The sequence below is a fragment of the Salvelinus alpinus genome, chromosome 2 (assembly GCF_045679555.1).
Source record: "Salvelinus alpinus chromosome 2, SLU_Salpinus.1, whole genome shotgun sequence".
In the NCBI taxonomy this organism is placed as follows: Eukaryota; Metazoa; Chordata; class Actinopteri; order Salmoniformes; family Salmonidae; genus Salvelinus; species Salvelinus alpinus.
In genome coordinates this window covers 55,430,677-55,454,344 of record NC_092087.1, presented here as the reverse complement: position 1 = coordinate 55,454,344, position 23,668 = coordinate 55,430,677, and the positions used below count along the sequence as shown (strand labels likewise).

At 41.8% G+C, this 23,668-nt stretch overlaps 1 protein-coding gene across 1 annotated transcript; it reads right to left on the bottom strand.

Moving 5' to 3' along the window:
* Nucleotides 1–4,395: 4,395 nt before the first annotated feature.
* On the bottom strand, nucleotides 4,396–5,616 carry LOC139541046 (piggyBac transposable element-derived protein 4-like). The gene has a single exon (XM_071345220.1). It carries the CDS (start codon nucleotides 5,614–5,616, stop codon nucleotides 4,396–4,398), a length of 1,221 nt encoding a protein of 406 aa, XP_071201321.1.
* Between the last annotated feature and the right edge of the window lie 18,052 nt (nucleotides 5,617–23,668).

Sequence of the window (23,668 nt, the reverse complement as noted above, 5' to 3'; positions counted from 1 at the left end):
TAACCCCCCCCCCCCAAAAAAAAAAGTTATGCCCTGCTCGCTCCCTGAAAATGTCTGTATTTTACACTGCTCATGTGTCCGAATTTTGAAATCATAAACAGAAAAGTATTTAGAGCCTTTTTATCTATTCCTGGAATACCGCAAATAATTTCAACTGCCTACCTGGTTGGTTATATTATTATTGTCCTAATTCTTTTGTTTGTTTCTACTTTGTCAAAAGAAGCTGTAACTATTAATTACTATAAATATTGCTAATCAAATCTACAAATAAAGTTTATAAAATGGATTACACTGTAATGCTTTTATTGTAAGGGAAACAAAAATAGGCTATCGGCCTATGTTTTTTCTAGTACTTTTTAGAATTATACAAAACATATCCTTGACTCTATTTAAACAAATAATTATTGTTCTTTTTTCAATTGATATATTCCCATGAATATTTATGTCACGCCCTGACCTTAGTTACCCTTGTTTTCTTTATAATTTTGGTTAGGTCAGGGTGTGACATGGGGGATGTACAGTGGGGAGAACAAGTATTTGATACACTGCCGATTTTGCAGGTTTTCCTACTTACAAAGCATGTCGAGGTCTGTAATTTTTACCATAGGTACACTTCAACTGTGAGAGACGGAATCTAAAACAAAAATCCAGAAAATCACATTGTATGATTTTTAAGTAATTAATTTGCATTTTATTGCATGCCATAAGTATTTGATACATCAGAAAAGCAGAACTTAATATTTGGTACAGAAACCTTTGTTTGCAATTACAGAGATCATACGTTTCCTGTAGTTCTTGACCAGGTTTGCACACACTGCAGCAGGGATTTTGGCCCACTCCTCCATACAGACTTTCTCCAGGTCCTTCAGGTTTCGGGGCTGTCGCTGGGCAATACGGACTTTCAGCTCCCTCCAAAGATTTTCTATTGGGTTCAGGTCTGGAGACTGGCTAGGCCACTCCAGGACCTTGAGATGCTTCTTACGGAGCCACTCCTTAGTTGCCCTGGCTGTGTTTCGGGTCGTTGTCATGCTGGAAGACCCAGCCACGACCCATCTTCAATGCTCTTACTGAGGGAAGGAGGTTGTTGGCCAAGATCTCGCGATACATGGCCCCATCCATCCTCCCCTCAATACGGTGCAGTCATCCTGTCCCCTTTGCAGAAAAGCATCCCCAAAGAATGATGTTTCCACCGCCATGCTTCACGGTTGGGATGGTGTTCTTGGGGTTGTACTCATCCTTCTTCTTCCTCCAAACACGGCGAGTGGAGTTTAGACCAAAAAGCTCTATTTTTGTCTCATCAGACCACGTGACCTTCTCTCATTCCTCCTCTGGATCATCCAGATGGTCATTGGCAAACTTCAGACGGGCCTGGACATGCGCTGGCTTGATCAGGGGGACATTGCGTGCGCTGCAGGATTTTAATCCATGACGGCGTAGTGTGTTACTAATGGTTTTCTTTGAGACTGTGGTCCCAGCTCTCTTCAGGTCATTGACCAGGTCCTGCCGTGTAGTTCTGGGCTGATCCCTCACCTTCCTCATGATCATTGATGTCCCACGAGGTGAGATCTTGCATGGAGCCCCAGACCGAGGGTGATTGACCGTCATCTTGAACTTCTTCCATTTTCTAATAATTGCGCCAACAGTTGTTGCCTTCTCACCAAGCTGATTGCCTATTGTCCTGTAGCCCATCCCAGCCTTGTGCAGGTCTACAATTTTATCCCTGATGTCCTTACACAGCTCTCTTGTCTTGGCCATTGTGGAGAGGTTGGAGTCTGTTTGATTGAGTGTGTGGACAGGTGTCTTTTATACAGGTAACGAGTTCAAACAGGTGCAGTTAATACAGGTAATGAGTGGAGAACAGGAGGGCTTCTTAAAGAAAAACGAACAGGTCTGTGAGAGCCGGAATTCTTACTGGTTGGTAGGTGATCAAATACTTATGTCATGCAATAAAATGCAAATTAATTACTTAAAAATCATACAATGTGATTTTCTGAATTTTTGTTTTAGATTCCGTCTCTCACAGTTGAAGTGTACCTATGATACAAATTACAGACCTCTACATGCTTTATAAGTAGGAAAACCTGCAAAATCGGCAGTGTATCAAATACTTGTTCTCCCCACTGTATGTGTTTAGTCTTGTCTAGGGGTTTTGTATGTTTATGGGGTGTTTACTAGTCTAGGTGTTTGTATGTCTATGATTGCCTAGATTGGTTCTCAATTAGAGGCAGCTGTTTATCGTTGTCTCTGATTGGGAACCATATTTAGGCAGCCATATTCCGTTGGGTGTTTCGTGGGTTATTGTCTATGTGTTAGTTGCTTGTGTCTGCACTGTTTTTATATAGCGTCACGTTCGTTTTGTTGTTTTTGTATAGAGTCACGTTCGTTTTGTTGTTTTTGTTTAGATTGTCAAGTATTCTTCGTTTCATTAAATATAGAAGAATGTATTCAAATCACGCTGCGCCTTGGTCCTCCTCTCTTCCACATTACGACGAACGTGACAATTTATTCATGCAATTATAATTTCCGCACTATTAACAAGCATTTATTTATCAAGCATGTTTGCGCACCTTGCCGGTTAATATGCATCTGTTGCATATGCTAAAGGAGCGCCCGGTAACATTCTCTAGCGGGTACCTTATATGCTGAAAGGCCAGGTGGTTCTAGTGTTAAGTGTTCTAGTGTTTTCTTGAGTATCTGTGTTTTACTTGACTATTTATATTTTTTACTACTTTTACTCAACTACGCTACCGTTCAAAAGTTCGGGGTCACTTAGAAATGTCCTTGTTTTTGAAAGAAAAGTACATTTTTGGTCCATTAAGGCCATGCACCACAGGCCAATAGGGATTTTTTTTTTTTTACTCTTATCAGACTGAAACTTCACCAGTTGAAAGTAGATATTATTGTACTACAAGTTTTATTTATCTTTAAATTAAAATATGCAAGTGAGGCAAACCGTCCTTAAATATGGGTTAATTTGCACATTACGAGAATCTATATTTCAACACATTGCTTCAAGGCACAATGTTTTTTTAGTTTTATTGTGATAAGACACTCAATGGTCAGACTTTTACAGATCAGTTTATCAAAATATTGTAATTTCATGGAATTATTTTAAACAATTTGCATGTATGACAGATGCATATTTTGCATATATTTACACATAAAATGACACTTAAAATCAAAACGACACAAGATATAAAAATTTAAAAAAGCCTCTGTAAAAGTCTTGACTATAAGACCTAAAACCTGTGTGTGGAATAATAGGAATGTACGGCCTTTGAAAACTGAGAAACTGAATTGGCGCACCGGGGACAAAATAGACGATAAAGATAGGCTAATGCAATTAAAATGTACTTTCCCTAAATATGACCATTTATGTCACATTAATTAAACTTATTCATATATCACTTCTAAACTGACAAATAAACATCAAATATACATTTGTTTCAAGCAATAGAGCATATGCTTTGAACACTGGTCTGTTAGGCAAATATGCAGTTTTGGGCAAATTCTCATATCACTTTGCTCAATTTGTCACATACATGGATTTTGTATGGCTGTTGAAATGTGCAGAACATCAATCAGCTATGCCTGCCCCAAATGTACGGCCCTCTTTGAGTTGTTGCTGGTGACGCTTTACTTTCTTGACTGTTATGGGACCTGCGCCTACACTTGGCACACTCCATTGAAGCAGCATCAGCTCTCACAACTCCTCTCTGATTGCCCCAGTGTCACCAAAGTGCTGTTAAGCCACACTTTGTTTATCACATTTGTTATCCTGTTTGGGATAGCCCCCCTTTTCTCAATTTCCGCCGAAAACATACCCTAATCTAACTGCTTGTAGCTCAGGCCTAGAAGGAAGGATATGCATATTCTTGGTATCATTTGAAAGGAAACATTCTGAAGTTTGTGTAAATGTGAATTGAATGTAGGAGAATATAACACAATAGATCTGGTAGAAGAAAATACAAGGAAATCAACAGATGTTTTTTGTTCTTTTACTGTTGTTGCATCTTTAAAAATCAACAAGAAAGGCCAAACATTCAGTTATGATACTGGGGATCATTTCAAATCAGAACATAGGTAGGCAACAGTATTTGACCAAAGTTTCAGATGGATACCTTCAGGAATGAGTGAGGTACATGCCATTGAGCATGAAGTCAACCAGGTGTCCCTCACAAGTTTCCCAAATGTACCCAAGTGGCCGAATTGGTACAATGATACAATGATACAAATACCTATATACAAAATACAAAACAATTATTCTAACATACCCAAAAAAATATATATTTGAAAAATTCAAGGAGAAAAAAAAGAATATTTCTAAAAAAATAAAAAATAACAAGGGGAACTATTTACACTTCAATGTTCAATCATGTGAAGACTCTCTGTCCTCTACACAATGTTGCGCTCCTGATGCCATATCCCATAGCAGTCTCTCTCTGGTGTGAAACAGAGGGTCACAGCACAGGTGGTGCAGGTGACAGGGGACTTCTTGTGGCACAGGGCACAACGAAGCCGCCCTACTGAGCCCCTTTTTCCCTGAGGCACATCCCTGCCTGCAATGATGAACTTCAGCATGTGCGTACCGCTGGTTGGAGCAGAAGGGACAGAGGTAGAGGGGACAGAAGGTGCTACAGTGTTCTTGCTGTAGTTAGCAAGCTCCTGGATGAGCTGCTCCCTAAAGGGTAGCTGTGAGATGGGGGGCTGTCCACAGTTCTTGGCCATTTCCTTCTGGAGGATGAAGGAATTCACCACAGCAATGTCAATAAAATGATAGAACAAAGTTTTGTACCATTTCATGGTTTTGTGTAGGACATTATAGTATCCTATCAGCGCATCCGATAGGTCTACACCCCCCATGCTCTTGTTGTAATCCCTCACAGCATCTGGAATGGGGACATTTCTGGCGGTCCAAGCGCCTGTAGGACCTTTCAAACGTCGAACAACGTGATCCCCACCGAACGACTTGTGAATAGTAGAACACATGACTACCTCTCGAGTGTCCATCCACTTCACAAACAGCAAACCATCTTCACGGATCCATCTCATGGTACCCCGCTCAGCCCGCTTAGGCATGTCGTTCACCCTGGTTTTTGGAAAACCCACTCTGTTGGTCCGAATGGTGCCACAGGCCCACCACTCCAGCTTCCTCAGGTCTGTGAACAGGGTAGGGCTTGTGTAGAAGTTGTCTACAAATAGTTTGTAGCCCTTCCCCAGCAGCTGGAAATCTAATAACTGCATCACAGAGTCATAACTGAGTCCCTTACCGCTCGCACAAGTGTTCTTCCCCTCATAGACAAAAAAATTGCACGTGTATGCACACGCAGAATCGGCCAAAACAAACAGTTTGTAACCCCATTTAGTCGGTTTGTTACGCATGTACTGTTTTAGGCCAATTCTGGCCTTTGAAGCTACCATCCTCTCATCTATGGAAAGGTTCTGGGCGGGCTGAAAATATGTCTTGCATGCCTCAACGATATCATGGTAGAGAGGTTTAATCTTGCATAGTTTATCAAACCCTGCTGTGCCTCGTTTCGCCTCGTTGTCCTTATCAACCTCTGGGTCGCTAATGTGAAGTGCCCGTGAAATTGTCAGAAACCTCTTACAAGACATGACCGTTGAGGGGAAAGGCAGTTGATAGAGGGGTGCAGTTTTCCAGTAGTCTTTCAGGGTTTTCAACTTCACCAGCCCCATGTAAATGACCATAGACAGGTAGCAAAACAGATCTGAAATGGAAATGTCCTTCCATGCCTCTGTCTTGCCTTCCTGCTTCTTAGCCCCATATTTATTTGTGTTCATCACCAGGGTATCAACAACTGCCGAGGTGAAGAACAACTGGAAAAGTTGCATGGGGCTGTATTTAGAAGTTGGGTCCAATTGAGGGCCTACTGGGCGTTTTGGGCGGAAAAGTGGAGATGGTGGGGCCACATCCTCCTCAAGAACAGAGTGCCAACGGTCCTCCTCCGCTCTGGCAGGTTACACGCTGGACGGTTCCACGCTGCCCTTCCTCCGCTTCTTTGCCGCCGGCTTATGTTGATGATTCGTTACTTGAGAAATGAGACCAAGTTAAGACGCTGGACAGGGTGGATCGGTATATAGTAAGACAGTTTATTCGGATGTAAAGATATCTGAGCAAAACGTGCACGGACTCGTTCATTTAGCTCAGAGGGAACTAGCCGAAGAGTCCCTAGACATGGTGTGCATTACATTTCATACAGTAAATGACGTAGGTAGATTCTGGTAGATTGTGCGCCTGACTGGTCGTTGGAAGTGGAGGCCTGTCCCCTCCATGCTGGTGTTATTGTCCCATTGGCTCTTGGCACTGTTCTTTGTTCTCAGAGACCCAGCCTGAAACAGGGGTGTGTGTGTGTGTGTGTGCATGCGCATGCTCGTTTAGTGTGGTATGCATGTCTGGGTTGTTTCTGCAGTGACAAGATGTTGTTGCAGACACCCGCGGCTGGCGCCCGAGGTCAGAGCGCCCCCCCGAGGTCAGAGCTCATAAAAGGTCTGAGTCAGCCATCTGTCTCTGTGTGTGGGAGTGAGGTTAGTATCTGTTAGAGGCAGAACGTGTTTAACTGAGGGGTTTTAGCAAAGTGTCACAACCAAGTCTGCTTTAATAAAGAAGCCATTATAACAATATTATAGCTATGTGTTAAGGTCAATAAAAACATCATTTATTACAAATCCCCCTCTTCACGTCTTAAAAGACGTGACCGCAGTAAAAATTTGTCAGTAGACACATTTTTAATTCCCCCTCTTCACGTCTCACCAGAGACGTGACAATAGTAAAACATAGTAATGGAAGCCGGGGAAAATTTGTCAGTAGACAAATTTTTGATTCCCCCTCTTCACGTCTCACCAGAGACGTGACAATAGTAAAACATAGTAATGGAAGCCGGGGAAAATTTGTCAGTAGACACATTTTTGATTCCCCCTCTTCACGTCTCACCAGAGACGTGACAATAGTAAAACATAGTAATGGAAGCCGGGGAAAATTTGTCAGTAGACAAATTTTTGATTCCCCCTCTTCACGTCTCACCAGAGACGTGACAATAGTAAAACATAGTAATGGAAGCCGGGGAAAATTTGTCAGTAGACAAATTTTTGATTCCCCCTCTTCACGTCTCACCAGAGACGTGACAATAGTAAAACATCTATCCATCACTAGTCATCAAATTGATACTCAGGCTCAGCTTCCTCAATTTTTATTTTTTATTTTTTTTTATTTTACCGTTATTTTACCAGGTAAGTTGACTGAGAACACGTTCTCATTTGCAGCAACGACCTGGGGAATAGTTACAGGGGAGAGGAGGGGGATGAATGAGCCAATTGTAAACTGGGGATTATTAGGTGACCGTGATGGTTGAGGGCCAGATTGGGAATTTAGCAAGCAAGGAGTGGGTACATCTGACCCCTATCGGCCTGCTTTGGGTCAATAGCCGAGGTAATAACTCTAGTAGTCAGAGTGCGAGCGCATGTAATGCAACAGCAACCACAAAGCACAAGTATCGCGGCAAAAACAGAAATTGAAACAAGGATAGAGGAAACAAGCGTTTTATAATTGCCAAAAGCATCCATCCAAGAATCCCACATAGTAGTGTCAACTCCGGAGTGCTGTTTCATCTTCCCATTTAGCGTGCGAAGACCCTCTAGGGCGGCGGTAAGACTCCCATCATTCGCTGTATTATTGGGAATGAAAGTACAACATTGCTCCCCAAACATGGCACAAACACCTCCGCGCTCAGCCAACAACATATCTACCGCGATCCTATTCTGAAATGCCATCAGGGATGCAGCTGCCAATTGGCCATGGACCGCCTCGAAGCCTTGTTGAGTCCAAAATCACACATTATTAACCAAAAAACGAGAAAATGTTAAACCCTCAGGTCCATCCCTCTATACAACCTGTACCAGGTGGGCTCGTCGCCACCCGGGAACTTCAAACCTTCACAACAGGGAGGACAAACCTCACTTTTTATTCATTCGACAACCTCTACTACAGCAAACCAAGGGTCCTCCTCTGTCAGGCCCACTCTCCTGCGAAAGCTTGATTCCGTATCAGCCTCTCCAACTGGAGCATCAAGCAACGGCATTATACCAGAGGTCCTTGCCACATCTGTAACAGACTTCTTCAAACAAGGTATGATACAGGCAGCACAGCACATGAGCATAGGAAAAACAACAACTAGAGTCAGAAATCCAATAACCATCATTGTAGTGTACTTACCAAACCAACCACCCAGCCAGGGGAACAGTCCACTCTCCTCCACACCTGCAAGACCCTCCATCTCCACCGATAACCTTGCCAACCCACTCAGAGCTTTTTGAAATGCTCCCATCCGGACTAGTATTGTTAGGAACAAACGTGCAACACTGTTCTCCAATCATTTTACATACACCTCCCTGGTTTGCCAGAATCATGTCCAGTTCTAGTCTATTTTGTCTACTGGTTTGAGAGGTAGCATCCAATCGTTCAGCCATCCCCGTAAGTGCTGTGTGGGTGTAGTTAACAAATCGCTGTTAATTATAATAAAGATAATTGATCCAGGCATTTTGTTTAGTATCAACAATAGCTGGGCCAATGGTGGGCATCAGATGCCACAGACCATCATTTCTGTTTAATGTCTGGAATTCGTGGGGGACCCCTATTGGGACCCCCACCAGGTTGGTGTGGATGTTATCTGTACTCTCGGACCAAGGAGCGTCACGTTTCTGCCGTCTCCTGGGTTGGTTCCGAGCCTTTGTGTCATGTGCAGATCACAGGAGGTGGTTAGCTGCAACCTCAATAATAGTCAATGGTGTTATCAGACTGGCCAAAGCACATGTGCCCTGACAATCTCCTTTCAAAATGTGGGGTCAACCGCCTGGCAGGTCCACACATCCACCATACATCAGCAACACCTCTAGTTAATAGTGACATTAGTGATGCAGGCAGTAGTAGGGAGCCTCCCATAGTCTATACCTCTACCTGTACCAGTGATACAGCTGTAATATCCCCCATATGCCTTAACCCCCCATGGTGTCTTGTGGGAGGGACTTCTGGGAACACAAGACTCAGAGTTTTACACAGGGTTGAATTTGGCTTATTATAATAGAAACTTTCCAATATGCACATCCAACCTTTCCCATTACTTAGGGCAAATGGGTGAGCAGCCAGAATAGGTCTGGCATGTCCACATACGACACAGTCCTTTCTATTAAGTGTTTTGGCTGTGTATCTCATATAGGCCAACCACATATTCTCCCTCTCCTCATAACCAGTTTCAGTCCCCAATTGTTCACTATCTGAGATGTCTTTTACATTTATTACCTGTACCAGATTGGAGAGCTTAGGTGATGGCGTGGGACTTGGTCTTGAAGTGGTGGAGGAGTCCGGCTGAACTTGGTCCGTTGGAACTGGTGGTGGTTCTGGCAGTACTGTGATGGTAACATCCCCATCGTATCCTAATCAGACAGCTCAGGACTACAAGCAGTCCTGTAAAAACCCCACCCTCTCCCAGAGAACACATCATCAGCCAGAGATCAAGCAACACTTTCACTTCTATGAACGTACACAGTGTTGAGAGGTCGGGGTCAGGGATTCTTCATTAAGGAGTTGATCCCCGAGCTCTATTAGCAACGGTTCTTCTCCTTAACTCTGTGATCATTCGGCAGTGTCAGTGTGTCTCACCCTCCAAGTGCGATATGCCCCCAGGTCGAGTGAATCACCTTCTCCTTTAATTCACCTGTAACGCATAAAATCCTGGACATACAGGTTTGGTTAACAACCAGTTTCTCATTTGTTTTATCTGATTATATATTTAACTTCAATGCCTATTTGTTAGCTAGACATTTTTAATTTTAAATTAGTTTATTATCCAATAGGCCCCATCCTATCCTAGACCACAATGTACCCCTCCCCCGTTTGATACCTGGCTCTGGCCAGGTATCAACCTTACCTACTCTGAATAATGACTTAGGTAAGATTATTAATATATGTTTTACAGTGTGGATACCTTATCAACAGTAAAGTACCACTCCTAAGAACTGAAACTTATTTATTTTCATTAATGATTTAAATGCGTATGTATTTTCCTGCCCTATAGGCTTAAAATATCTCCTGTTCAAACCTCAATGTATCATATCTTCCCCCATTTATTATCGATGACAAATGGGATTTTTTCAGTTGTATTACCAAATCAATAACAGCCCATTCAAAACCGTCATAGCCAATGTTTGAAAACAGAAACCTGACTCCTCTGTGGTTAAAACTACAATTATGGTCAAGAGTTATAAACTCTATTATAATCAATTTACCTCAAAATTAGTATCCCAAATGACCACAATTTCATTATCCTCACTACATTCCCCCGTGGGTGATCAAACCACAGGAAAATGCAATGAAAACAGGTCAAAAGGTTACATCACCTCCTTACATTCGTGTTCCATACCATGTCTAGACATACTAAAAGAACCCTTTATCTTAAAAATCCCTTGTCTAAATAACACTCAGAAAATAATCCTCCTAATATATATATAAGTGTACTCCTTTAAGATATCTTATCTCTTAATCCAAACGTTTACTACACAAACAAAATTATGTCACCAGCATTCAACCAGGCTCCCCGTCGGCTGGGAGACCGTTGAGTGCTGCAATACTGCCATCTTCTCTCCCCCTCTTGTTTCTGGAAAAGGATGGATGATGTGAATCCTTCCTTTTCAGAAACATCCAGATGGAACTTGTTTTTGTAGTCAGGTGCTGCCAAGGCTGCTGCCACTGAGAGATCTGTTTTCAAGAGTGCAAAAGCCTTTGATGCTTCAGTAGTCCAGGTCAATGATGAGTGTAGGTTGGTGGTGGGCAGCTTCAGGGCCATGGGGCATATTCGTCAGACATGCCCTGGAAAGGGGGAGGTGATTGCTGATTCGGGTCTGGATTGGGTGGTTGTATGCAGGTTGAAGGGCCGCACGTGGTTGATACATCATGGGACGGACCCCTCCCCTTGCTCTCGGGGCGTATCCTCGTCCCCTATTCATCAGCCACTGGTTTTGGGAAGCTGTCACTGGGTATGGGCATTGCCGAGCCAGATGTCCTGTCTGTTTACAATTGTGACAGCCCCCCCAAGGTCCAGAATATCTGGGTTGTTGTCCCCATGGCGATGTATAGCCTTGTTGTGGTGGTTGGTAGTATGGTGGGGCTGCCATTGGTATTGGCTGCTCCAGGAGTTGTGACGGTAGGGGAGGTCCCTGTGGGGTTGACATTGGTGGTTGTTGTTGTTGTATCATTTGTGAAACAGTTTTTTCAATGATTTGCGAGATATCTGGTTGGTCATCAGCCATCATCTGTTTCTTGGGTTTCTCCCCTTTTTGGGCCTCTTTCAGTTGTAGTTTCAGAAGTTGTATCTGTAGGGACTGGACTTGTGTTTCAGCTCCTCCCTTGTCCTTGTTGTATTGGGTGATGTGGTGATGCACATGGGAGTTGAACTGAGCCTGGGGAAGTGCCATTAACCCCACAGTGCTCCTGAGTTTAGTTCGGACCTCATTTGGAGCTTTGTCTTCTCTTTTCAATGGGCCTGGTTGAGACCCATCACCCCGTCCTTGTGGGTGGATTGGTGGAGAGCCACCATGTCCCTGTAGCGAGACAGGGTTCGAACCCCCACCTTGTCCTTGTGTCTGAGCTCTTTCCCTTTCCTCCCTTTCTCGATGATCAGGCCTCTCTTCACATATGAGTTGCCCTTCTTGGATGCCCAAAGTCATGTTACCTTTTAGGTGTCCTCCCTGCACCACAAACACCGGTGCCTGTACCACAGCAGGGGTCAGAAAAGGGTTTTGAGGGAGGTGGGTGAATGGATTTTGGGAATAGGGAGGTGGTACTGTTTTCTCTCCCTTTGGCAGTTCCGGGTATAGAGGGGTTGGGGCCGATGGGGTGGCTGTGGTGACAGGTGGGGTGTCATTGTTGTTGGACATGCCCTCTTTGGTGTCAGTTGGGGCTCCAGTGACCACCCCCATCATATCAGGTCTTCTGTACGGGTGTGCCCTTCTTGTTTCTTCAATCGCCCAAGTCCCTATTCTTAGCTCAGCCTCTGCTCTTTCCCTATGCTTTGTTCCTTCCTTCTTAAATAAGTGTAACTTATTTCTCTCCACCTCTCTTTCCACTGTCTCTCTTACAGCCTCCTCCAGTTCTTTCTCCATAGTTGTGAGTTGCCCTTTTGACGGGGCACCCCCACTAAGGTAACCTGCCTGAGTCCATTTTAGCTTCACTCCCTCCCACACCCTTTTTATAGTTTTATACTGTTCTTTTCCCCCTGCTCTGTCCTGCATTCTCTGATCTAAGCATTCATTGAATTTTAGTTTGGGGACGGTAGTTGTGGCCATTTTGTCGTTAAGCTATGTCTGGGTCTTTTACTATCTTGGTGTACTTAGCCCGTCACTGGTCGAAACTAGCGATGTATCTCTGGTGCCGACACAGTCTTATCTCTGGTGTCTCACCCTTGTACACAAAGAATTTTATTGCTTTATGTTTGGCGAATTATTTAAATACCTTCCCAAAGTATTTCAGTTATATCCTTTTGGAACAATATATTAGTAAATTCAAGCGCTTCTAGAATAATTATTTAATTAATTCTAGGACTTATTTTTCTCAAAAATATTATTATCACATATTCAACTAATTAATTAAATACTTTCCCAAAGTATTTCAAATGTGTCCTTTTGGGACAATATATTAATAAATTCTAGCGCTTCTATAATAATTGTCAGATTAATTCTAGTCCTTAAGGTAAAACCAACAGCACAAGAGGGAAAAATCAGCTTAATACAATCAGCTGCAAAACGGCCCTCTTTGACTCGGCGGTCAATTCACCACAGCTTTATCTTAGAACACCAGTAATTAGCAATATTCAGTCTCGTGATACGGCCAAGCTATTACATCAATTTAGAGAGTTCAGGTTTAATTCCTATACCCCTAGTTCAAGCAATAACTTCTTACCAACGCTCCTAATCGAAAAATAGTTATCGACTAGTCTCGGTTCTGCTAATGCAACTTATTTAATCAATTCCTCACTGTTACATCAGCCTACTTGGAATACATTCAGAATATCAAGCATTGCCAACTCCAGTAGGCTCAGGTTCGCTATTACCAACTTGATCACACAATATCAAGCATAGACTTCTGTCTACTGGAATGCCAACTCCAGTAGGCTCAGGTTCGCTATTACCAACTTGATCACACAATATCACATTTCATCATTTCACATCATTTCATCAATCATCAGATTCCTCACTGTTACACCTAGTTGATAGCCACCTCGACTATTGGCCGACTATATGAACCTTTTTTTTTTTTTACGTTTAGATTCCTCACCGTTACACCTAGTTGATAGACATATCAACTATTGCCAGGCTATTTGAACCTTTTTCTAATTTAGATTCCTCACCGTTACACCTAGTTGATAGACATATCAACTATTGCCAGACTATTTGAACCTTTTTCTAATTTAGATTCCTCACCGTTACACCTAGTTGATAGACATATCAACTATTGCCAGGCTATTTGAACCTTTTTCTAATTTAGATTCCTCACCGTTACACCTAGTTGATAGACATATCAACTATTGCCAGGCTATTTTAATCTTTATCAAAGTCAGAAACCTCACCGTTACACCTAGTTGATCAAACTCAACAATTGACTATATGAATCTTGACCTCCTATTACTCAGATATCTTTACATCATGCCTTAGATTCTAAACAATTTCACATAAATTTAACAGCAATTCATACTCACGCCAGTACTCCTGATCACAATTTAGATATTGGCTATAATACAATATACAGATTTTGATTTAACAGGCTCTGCTTACCTTTTAATGTCGAGCTCTTTGATCAGTTTCCTGGGTGAGTTGAATCCCCGATGTCTCCTGCGGACAGGTCACCCGTCCTTCTGGAATCTGTCTCAAACTTGTCTTTTCTCACATCAACTCTCTATGGACCGAATTCAAAGGTTGATAACCATCCTCTGCTACCAAGTTTTGTTGATGATTCGTTACTTGAGAAATGAGACCAAGTTAAGACGCTTGACAGGGTGGATCGGTATATAGTAAGACAGTTTATTCGGATGTAAAGATATCTGAGCAAAACGTGCACGGGCTCGTTCATTTAGCTCAGAGGGAACTAGCCGAAGAGTCCCTAGACATGGTGTGCATTACATTTCATACAGTAAATGACGTAGGTAGATTCTGGTAGATCGTGCGCCTGCCTGGTCGTTGGAAGTGGAGGCCTGTCCCCTCCATGCTGGTGTTATTGTCCCATTGGCTCTTGGCACTGTTCTTTGTTCTCAGAGACCCAGCCTGAAACAGGGGTGTGTGTGTGTGTGTGTGTGTGTGTGTGTGTGTGCATGCGCATGCTCGTTTAGTGTGGTATGCATGTCTGGGTTGTTTCTGCAGTGACAAGATGTTGTTGCAGACACCCGCGGCTGGCGCCCGAGGTCAGAGCGCCCCCCCGAGGTCAGAGCTCATAAAAGGTCTGAGTCAGCCATCTGTCTCTGTGTGTGGGAGTGAGGTTAGTATCTGTTAGAGGCAGAACGTGTTTAACTGAGGGGTGTAGCAAAGTGTCACAACCAAGTCTGCTTTAATAAAGAAGCCATTATAACAATATTATAGCTATGTGTTAAGGTCAATAAAAACATCATTTATTACACTTACCACCCCTTGATGGCCGGGCGGGGGTAGGTGTGGTGCCGGATACAGCAGGGGTCCAGCTGGATGGACCAGCTTCACTGGGGGATTTGCACCTTGGCTCCCAATCAGAATCGCTGGGACTGTGAAATAAAGACAGACACATATTATATATACACAATTTGTGACCATGGTGAGGTTTTGTCCATTCCATTTTAGATGTAAAATACATGTAAACAATTAGGTAATAATTATTCAGACACATAATATATATACACAATTTGTGACCATGGTGAGATTTTGTCCATTCCATTTTAGATGTAAAATACATGTAAACAATTAGGTAATAATTATACAGACACATAATATATATACACAATTTGTGACCATGGTGAGGTTTTGTCCATTCCATTTTAGATGTAAAATACATGTAAACAATTAGGTAATAATTATACAGACACATAATATATATACACAATTTGTGACCATGGTGAGGTTTTGTCCAGACACACAGACATACACCCACAATGTAGAGCAATATGTACTTTCTACATTTCAATATACTTGTGTACTTTATATTTCATGTCCTAGTCATATTTTTATATAAGGCAAATAAAATACAAATATCTAAAACAACTCAAATGAATTATATTTGATATTACTAATTTCAAACAACGTTACTCACCGATCCAAAACTGGGTCTTCACCGTGTAGAAACATGTCTTCAAATTCTGAATCAACGGATTCAATCTCACTGGATTCATTTAGATGTTCACTATCACTTTCTCGGTCTATTTCTTCAATTATATCGTGCAAATCTGTGTACTTGGTCTTTGTCTTTGATTTGGCTGATTTATTTGCCATTATTGTGCCTTGAAAATGCAAAAAAAATAAAAAATTTGCGGCGCGTAAAACGGCGAGGCTCCTTCTTGTAGAATTTTCAATGGCGAATAGCTGTGTGTACGCATGGCTTTACAACGAAGCCTATTATTTCCGGGTAGAACCATTTGATGTCCCCATGTACCTCTGTTCATTGGCTATCTATCCAGCTAGATTTCTAGAAGATCAGTGGTCATTGGTGCGAAATACAGTCAATCAACGAAGAACAGGTCATTCGATTGGCGCGTAATGAGGTCGTTGTTTGGTGTGTTCAAATAATTTTTTTACGGTCAATATGTCCCGGGAAAAGAACCATGAAGTTTGGTTGTTTTACTAACAAACCGAGGATTGCAATGAAACCGAACATGACTGGATAAATGTCCGTTTAGAGTGAGTAATTACAATGAATGTTACGTCCAAAGTTGAAGGACGCTGAATTTTCCACACAAGCCGTTTACAAAATGTTTCGTGTTAGGCTATAAAAATGGATTATATCGAACAAAACGCCACTTGATTGTTTCGTCGTGACCTTTAGGATTGCCAAAATAAGAAAATTTCCTAAGGTAATTGATGATTTTTATTGCTATTTCTGACTTTCGTGACTAATGTACTTTGTTGTAACTGTACCTAATGTGTTGTTTACTGATCGATAATCGCTTTTGCAGTGAAGCTTTTCGAAATCGGACATATTGGCTAGATTAACAAGAGGTATAGCTTTGATATGGTGTATAACACTTCTGATTTAATTGAAGCTAAATATTTATAATTATGTCATTTCGCCATTTTTTTTTTTTTTTTTTGTGAAACGTTCCGCTAGCGGAACCCCAGTCCTAGACAGGTTATAGCAGTGGCTCCCTCATTGAACGTGGCTACTGCCATACTGGCTGCTCCGTCAATGAGGCTTTTGCCCACGAAAACAGTTTTGGGGCATCGTGACCATATTACAGAGTTCAGACATTTAATTTGCATTCCGAGTTTCTCCGTGCTACATTTTTTTGAGGACGTTATCATTTGTCATCCTATGATATACAGGAACCATTTTCTGTGCAACCTCTATTAAAAAATGTATTACCTTCAAAGTGTTTGTGGATCTTCAGCATTTTCTATGGTTCGCTGGTACCAGCACCAATGCACACACCTATCCCGTAGTTGGAAGTGAATCCTCTCTTGTGCCATGTGCCATCGAAGAATACATTAATGTCTATGATGGCATCCTCATCCTCCTGCAGCAACACTGCTATGTCTGGGTCTATATCTGCGTATTGTTAGGATTTATGTTTATGCACTATAGCCTGCTACCATATTGTATGAAGATGAATATTGTTTTGTTACACACACACACACACAAACAATGCAGATGTGTGTGTGTGTAAAGACTGAATAACAGAGTGACTTGCTACAAAAGCTGTGGTCAATCTGGAGAGGGGAGGGGTGCATATCTCCAGGCCAACCAGGGACATTAGGACACTGGACAATACCATATTAGGAACTGTTTGAGTGTAGAATCGGGGGGAGACACAAGACGGATCTAATCTACCCAACGACCAGATGCGGACATCTGAAAGAAGGGGACCAGTCTGAGTACCGGCGATAGGCTGAGCAAAGTTTAAACCACGCTCAGCCTCTACTGTGATAGGCCAACAGACGCGTTGGAACTACGTCATCACGGTATAAGAACAGCTGTTTACGTACTTCCTGCCAGTTCCCTGTTTTACCCTGCGCGGTGATACAGCGAACCCGTATATACGAAAATTGCATTTGCCATTTATTGTTTGCGTTAATTAAACATAATTAAAGAAAGTTAGCAGACCTTGCTTTTTATTTATCCTGATACCGGATTTAATTAACGCAGCGTTCACAGTATGCTCTTCTAATTATCTTTGCAGCGCTCTCCATTGACTGCAGTTCCTCTGAATCTCTGCAACTGAAGTGGGGGGAAAATATATGTATTAGGTCTGTCGACATTACAGACATAACTGCATGGCTAAATATCAGCATGTTACACTATGTAAATATTTGCGTATCCATACGCTAATGTATCATTTACAATCATTTACAAAAAGACTTAGAAATCTATTTCAAATTACAAAAAATAAAATGACAGTAATGATCTTTAAAAAGAACTTGCAATGTTTTGTGTTGGCGGTTGTCCTATCAGTGTGTATTTACTTTATGTAAAGCTAATTTCTTACTAATTGCATTAGGCTACAGCCCTACAGGCCCATGTGACAGTCTCATTGTATAGTTTTCCTATCACTGTTTTGTAACTGAATACATTTGCTGGAGCAAGGAAATATATATTTTTATACACAGCAAGTCACCTGACAATATTGGTCCACTCTGCCTTATTATTTACCTGTCATTCTCCTGTCATGTCTTTGATATGAGCTGAGAGGCAAGGAAGGAATCCCTAGGACATTGCTTATTTTCTTTAGAGCTGCATAACCAAGTCCAAGTTCGTGGGCTAGAAGAACCATCCTCACATTTATATCAAATGCCACATCTCCCCTGGAGCTCTCCTGCAGCCTGGAGGAAGTGTAAACACTCCTAAATGCATCACGATCACCTTCGCAGTCTGCCCAGTCTATCATGACAGAATTACAGAATCACTGGTTGGTGAAGTATATGGTGATTTTCAGTTCAGTGTTTAGACACTTAGGGCAAATCAAATCATGTACAAGTTGGTTTATTTGAGATGTGGAATAAAAGCCACTGTTGGGCTGGCTGCTGTCTAGTTGATCCCTGCTAGTTGTCATCTTCATCTCAACTAATTTGCATCTCAACACGCTGCTGCGGGCTCTCTCCTTTTCCTCCTCTACCTGTACTGCCTCGATCGGCGGATCAGGCAAATGTTGTATTTTATTCACTGCTTTTCTCGCATTGGCTAACTGAGATCGCCTATTTTTATTCACACACTGAAGGTCACAACTTGCAGACTTGTTTACGTGCTGCTGTGGGTTTTGTTGCTAACCTTTGCTACCTGACAACTTTACGGGTTTTACTTTTTAATTACCGTTTATATTTTTAGTTTTTCCCTTGCTCTACTTTTTTTCATTCAACTTTTTCACCCCGGACGCTTTATCTGGACGTGGTTCGTCAGGACCTCCACCAGCCGAAGCTAAGTAGTAACATTAACATGATGCCTTCTAATTGCAGTCGCTGTACTCATAATATACAGGAGAACGATCGCCTTAACGGTGAGGATAGCTGTGCTGCAAGCCCAGCTTCAGATGCAATCGTTAGCAAGGGTAATTTCAGTGTAGGAAAGGATGAAACAGCGTCTGTGCCACCAGTAAGTACAGATAGTAGTATAAATCCCCTCGATTTGCTGCAGGCTCTGCATCGGGCCAAATGGATGTCCCACGGATCTTTAACAAGCCAGTCTTCGTAAATGTCTTTGGTGAACCACGAGTCCTGGAATTGACATTTTCCAGGCCTAGCTGAAGGTTCGCTTAAATTTCGTTTTCTCGCTTGTTTGCCGCTGTTTAACCTGCATCATTTGACTTCAATCACTCATGCACGCACGTGACTGTCGCACTTTCTCGATGCAGGTGACGCGTGAAACAAGGACATACAGACGGCGGGAGATACACATGCAGACAGCGGAACGTAGCCTATTACTGACATTACGTTTTTTTTTTATCCCAAAAACGTCCCTTTCTATTCTTGCACAAAATATATAAATTCAAGCACTTTCAATGACCCATGTCTATTTATGTTTTCAAAAACTTTCAAGGATTTCAAGGACCTGTTGGGAACCCTGTCTTCAGTTTCTTGGCAATTTCTGTCATGGAATAGCCTTCATTTCTCAGTACAAGAATAGTGTGAGAAGAAAGTTATTTGTTTCTGGCCATTTTGAGCCTGTAATCAAACCCACAAATATTGATGCTCCAGATACTCAACTAGTCTAAAGAAGGACAGTTTTATTGCTTCTTTAATCAGGACAACAGTTTTCAGCTATGCTAACATAATTGCAAAAGGGTTTTATAATGATCAATTAGCCTTTCAAAATGATAAACTTGGATTAGCTAACACAACGTGCCATTGGAACACAGGAGTGATGGTTGCTGATACATGGGCCTTTGTACGCTATGTAGATATTCCATTAAAAAATCTGCTGTTTCCAGCTACAATAGTCATTTACAACATTAACAATGTCTACATTGTATTTGTGATCAATTTGATGTTATTGTAAGGGACAAAAATTCTGCTTTTCTTTCAAAAACAAGGAAATGTTTAACCCTTTCATGCGTGAGTTCCAAATATCTCTAACGGTCGCCCCAGCGTGAGTTTTTTTATGCACGTGATATTAGAAAGTTCTCTCCATTCCAGAATGTGTTTGTTATGTAACAGTACATTTCATCCGCGCTGCCCTCAAACAAAAGCACGCAGCCTGTTTTTATTTGTCAATTTTAAATTATTTTCTAACAAGTTTTTTATTTTCTAATAACAGTTTGAAATGAGGTGTGTTCCGCCTCATTCATTCACATAAAAGTAGTCATTTTTACTTTTGCGGACCAATAAAACATTTTGACATTTCTGACCCGGACAAAATTCCCCAAACACTTCTCAATTGTTTGTGCAGGACATTTACTCATCTGCCGTCCTGCATACACGTGTTCATATTATTCCACCTGTCGCCTGCATCGAAATCAACGTTGCTTTCGTTACCAATAATACCTTTGGAAATGTGTGCGTTTCTATCAAAGTGCCTTATTACGTTATAATAGTTTCTGCATGTCGTGTTATGTCGTTTCTACTGTAGCATCATGTTTTTGTGTATATTCCTTATAACCGCGGACACGCGATGTAACGTTACTCATTTCATAACATTTATGGTGTTATACTCAATGCTTAGGTAGCTAGCTACATTCTCCTATTAGCTCTGGAAAACAATGCTAATTGCGTCAGGGAAGTATTAGCATGTGTTGTATTTTGAAGCTACCCTGGCCTTATGACTCCCAAGTGGCACAGCGTCTCAGTGCTAGAGGCGTCACTCCAGACACCCATCTTCAAATCAAGACTGCGTTTCTATCAAAGTAAGTGCCTAATTACGTTATTGTGTCGTGTTATACCGTTTCTACTATAGCTCACTGTGTGAATGGAGCATAATATATTTGTATTTATTCCTTATAACCGCGGACACGCGAGGTAACGTTACTCATGTTACTCACCTTTTATGGTGTTATATTCAATCGTGCTTATGTAGCTAGTTACATTATTCTATTAGTTCTGTAAAACAATGCTAAATGCGTCAGAAGTATTGGCATGTTGTATTTTGACGCTACCCTGGAAAAATTGAAAAATATCTTATACCACTTTGTCGTTTTCTGAGTGCATTCCACAAAGCTGTTTATCATCCACTGCCCCCATTTTGAGGTAATAGTCAAGCACGCAGTCTGGTTTCATGTTTCTCTGTCTGGTTTGTTTCTCTCTCCCGTCAGGTGGTCCACCTTCCCTGTGGCCGACATGGTTGCTGTATGGACAGTGGAGAGGACATGGACGTCTCGTTTGTCATGCCACTTTACTGCCAGCTGTTAACATTTCTTATTTTGTATAACTGGTCATTTAGGATGGTAGTAGCGTTGATGAAATGCAGTCATAGCAGCAGAACTAGAAAGCAGTCTTTACTGTCACCAGGAATGTATACATTTCACTAATTGTGGTTGTCCCCCACTCCTGGCTCTCTCTTATCCTGTAGCTCCAAGGCATAGCGATTGGTCTCTACTATGTCTCCCACCAGCTCCTCTGTCAGAAACAACTTGAAGCACTCTGCCTCAGTTGGAAATGGCAAGGGGCGTTGCACTCCAGACTGGGACTCATCAAAGCAAACAGCAGGGCCAGGAGGGGTGAAACAGCAGGGCCAGGAGGGGTGAAACACCAGGGCCAGGAGGGGTGAAACAGCAGGGCCAGGAGGGGTGAAATGACTGGTGGCCTTCCAGCTACCACAGAACTCCTGTACTTCATCCACTGTTGGTATGCCTCCATCACCACCAGCATCTTCAAAGGGAACTGGGACTTTGTCAGTGGACAAGGGAAATTCAGATTCAGGGTTCTCAATGGCTACAAGGTTGGGTGGCAGCTCCTCACTGTCACTGTCAGAATCTGAATCCTGACTTTCAGACTCATTGTCAGAATTTTAAAAAATCTCCAGAATTTCCACATTTGTTTGTTGTCTCCTTTTGAAAGACATTGCTAATGCTTCAGCTCATCTCACTAGCTACATACATAAACAACAACACTGAATGGTTTAGAGTGAGAGGGTACGTGGTTGACTGCCGGCACGCGCCACTTGTATCAATAAATCACTATCAGAAAATGTTTTGTGTGGCAATTATTTGTGTATTTACGGTTTTATTCACATGTTTTCAAATCTAGGTGACAAATCATGCATTCCGATTCTTGCACAGATTGTAATGGGCACATATTATGTGTGTAAAATACTTTTTTGAAGGTTGTACTGATTATGATGAGCTAAGCTAATTCCAGCTGTGTAGTCATGTTTGTTGACATTCAATGCATTCTGGGTTCACGTAATCGTCTGTTTGACCAAAGATGTTATAACAAAATGAGGTGAGTAAGAGTTCACTCGTTTTTTGAGGACTTCCGGAAATGAATGGTGGGATGTGAACGACGGTAGACGACACACCCCTTCAACATGCATACTATAAACAGACCAAACTCATCTCGTCTTCTCTTATTATCTTCGGTTTCTGTGAGGGAAAAAATGCATGGCTGCGCGCTGAAACTAATCGTCGGATTACTTTCGATTTCTAAAAAGTGCTTTACCTAATTATTTCGATCAATGGTGTGCTCACCCGTGATGTGATTAATTATACATAGTAATTGCTATTAGCTAATTCATATTGTAGTTTATGTCAGCCGAGAGTTAGAAAATATGACTGCTTGTGTTGGGTCAATCTTTCCTCAGCGCTAGGACAAATGTAGCCTACATTTTTCCGGTTAGGATGATTGTGTTATGCTATATATTCTTCTGTGAATATCTGAACATTGAATCCAAAAATAAACTGCTCACATTCTGGACATAACTTTGTAAGGACTGTGTTTGTGTAAATAGTTTCTGAAAAAAGTGTGGCCAGCTCAAACGCTGATTGTTGCGTCATTCGAAACTGGCCGTTCTAAACGAGCGTTCTAAATGAGTGTTCTAATCACACGGGTGTGATCGTACGCTTCAGGGACCACTGTAGAACGATCACACCCGTGTGATGGTACGTGTGAAAGGGTTAAGTGATCCCAAATTTATGAACGGTAGTGTACATTCCTAAAGAAATATGTACTTTTTACTCCCATACATTTTCCCTGACACTCAAAAGTACTCGTTACATTTCAATTGCTCAGGCAGGACCCCAATATGGTCCAATTCACGCACTGCGTTTGCAAATTTTGTCTTGAGCGTTGGATTGTGCCCTTGGCTGTCTGTAACCCCCCCCCCCCAAAATTGTGCCATCGGGTTTGCAAAATAAGGAATTCGATGTTGTCATGACTTCAAATCAAATCCAATTTTTATTTGTCACATGTGCCGAATACAACAGGTGTAGTAGACCTTACAGTGAAATGCTTACTTACAAGCCCTTAACCAACAATACAGTTTTAAGAAAATACTTAAATAACAAATATTTAAAGAGCAGCAGCAAATAACAATAGCGGGGCTATATACAGGGGGTACCGGTACAGAGTCAATGTGCGGGGGCACTGGTGTCGAGGTAATTGAGGTAATATGTACAGTTGAAGTTGGAAGTTTACATACACTTAGGTTGGAGTCATTAAAACTAGTTTTTCAACCACTCCACAAATTTCTTGTTAACAAACTATAGTTTTGGCAAGTCGGTTTGGACATCTACTTTGTGCATGACACAAGTAATTTTTCCAACAATTATTTAAAGACAGATTATTTTACTTATAATTCACTGTATCAAAATTCCAGTGGGTCAGAGGTTTACATACACTAAAGTTGACTGTGCCTTTAAACAGTTTGGAAAACTCCAGAAAATGATGTCATGGCTTTAGAAGCTTCTGATAGGCTAATTGACATAATTTGAGTCAATTGGAGGTGTACCTGTGGATGTATTTCAAGGCCTACCTTCAAACTCAGTGCCTCTTTGCTTGACATCATGGG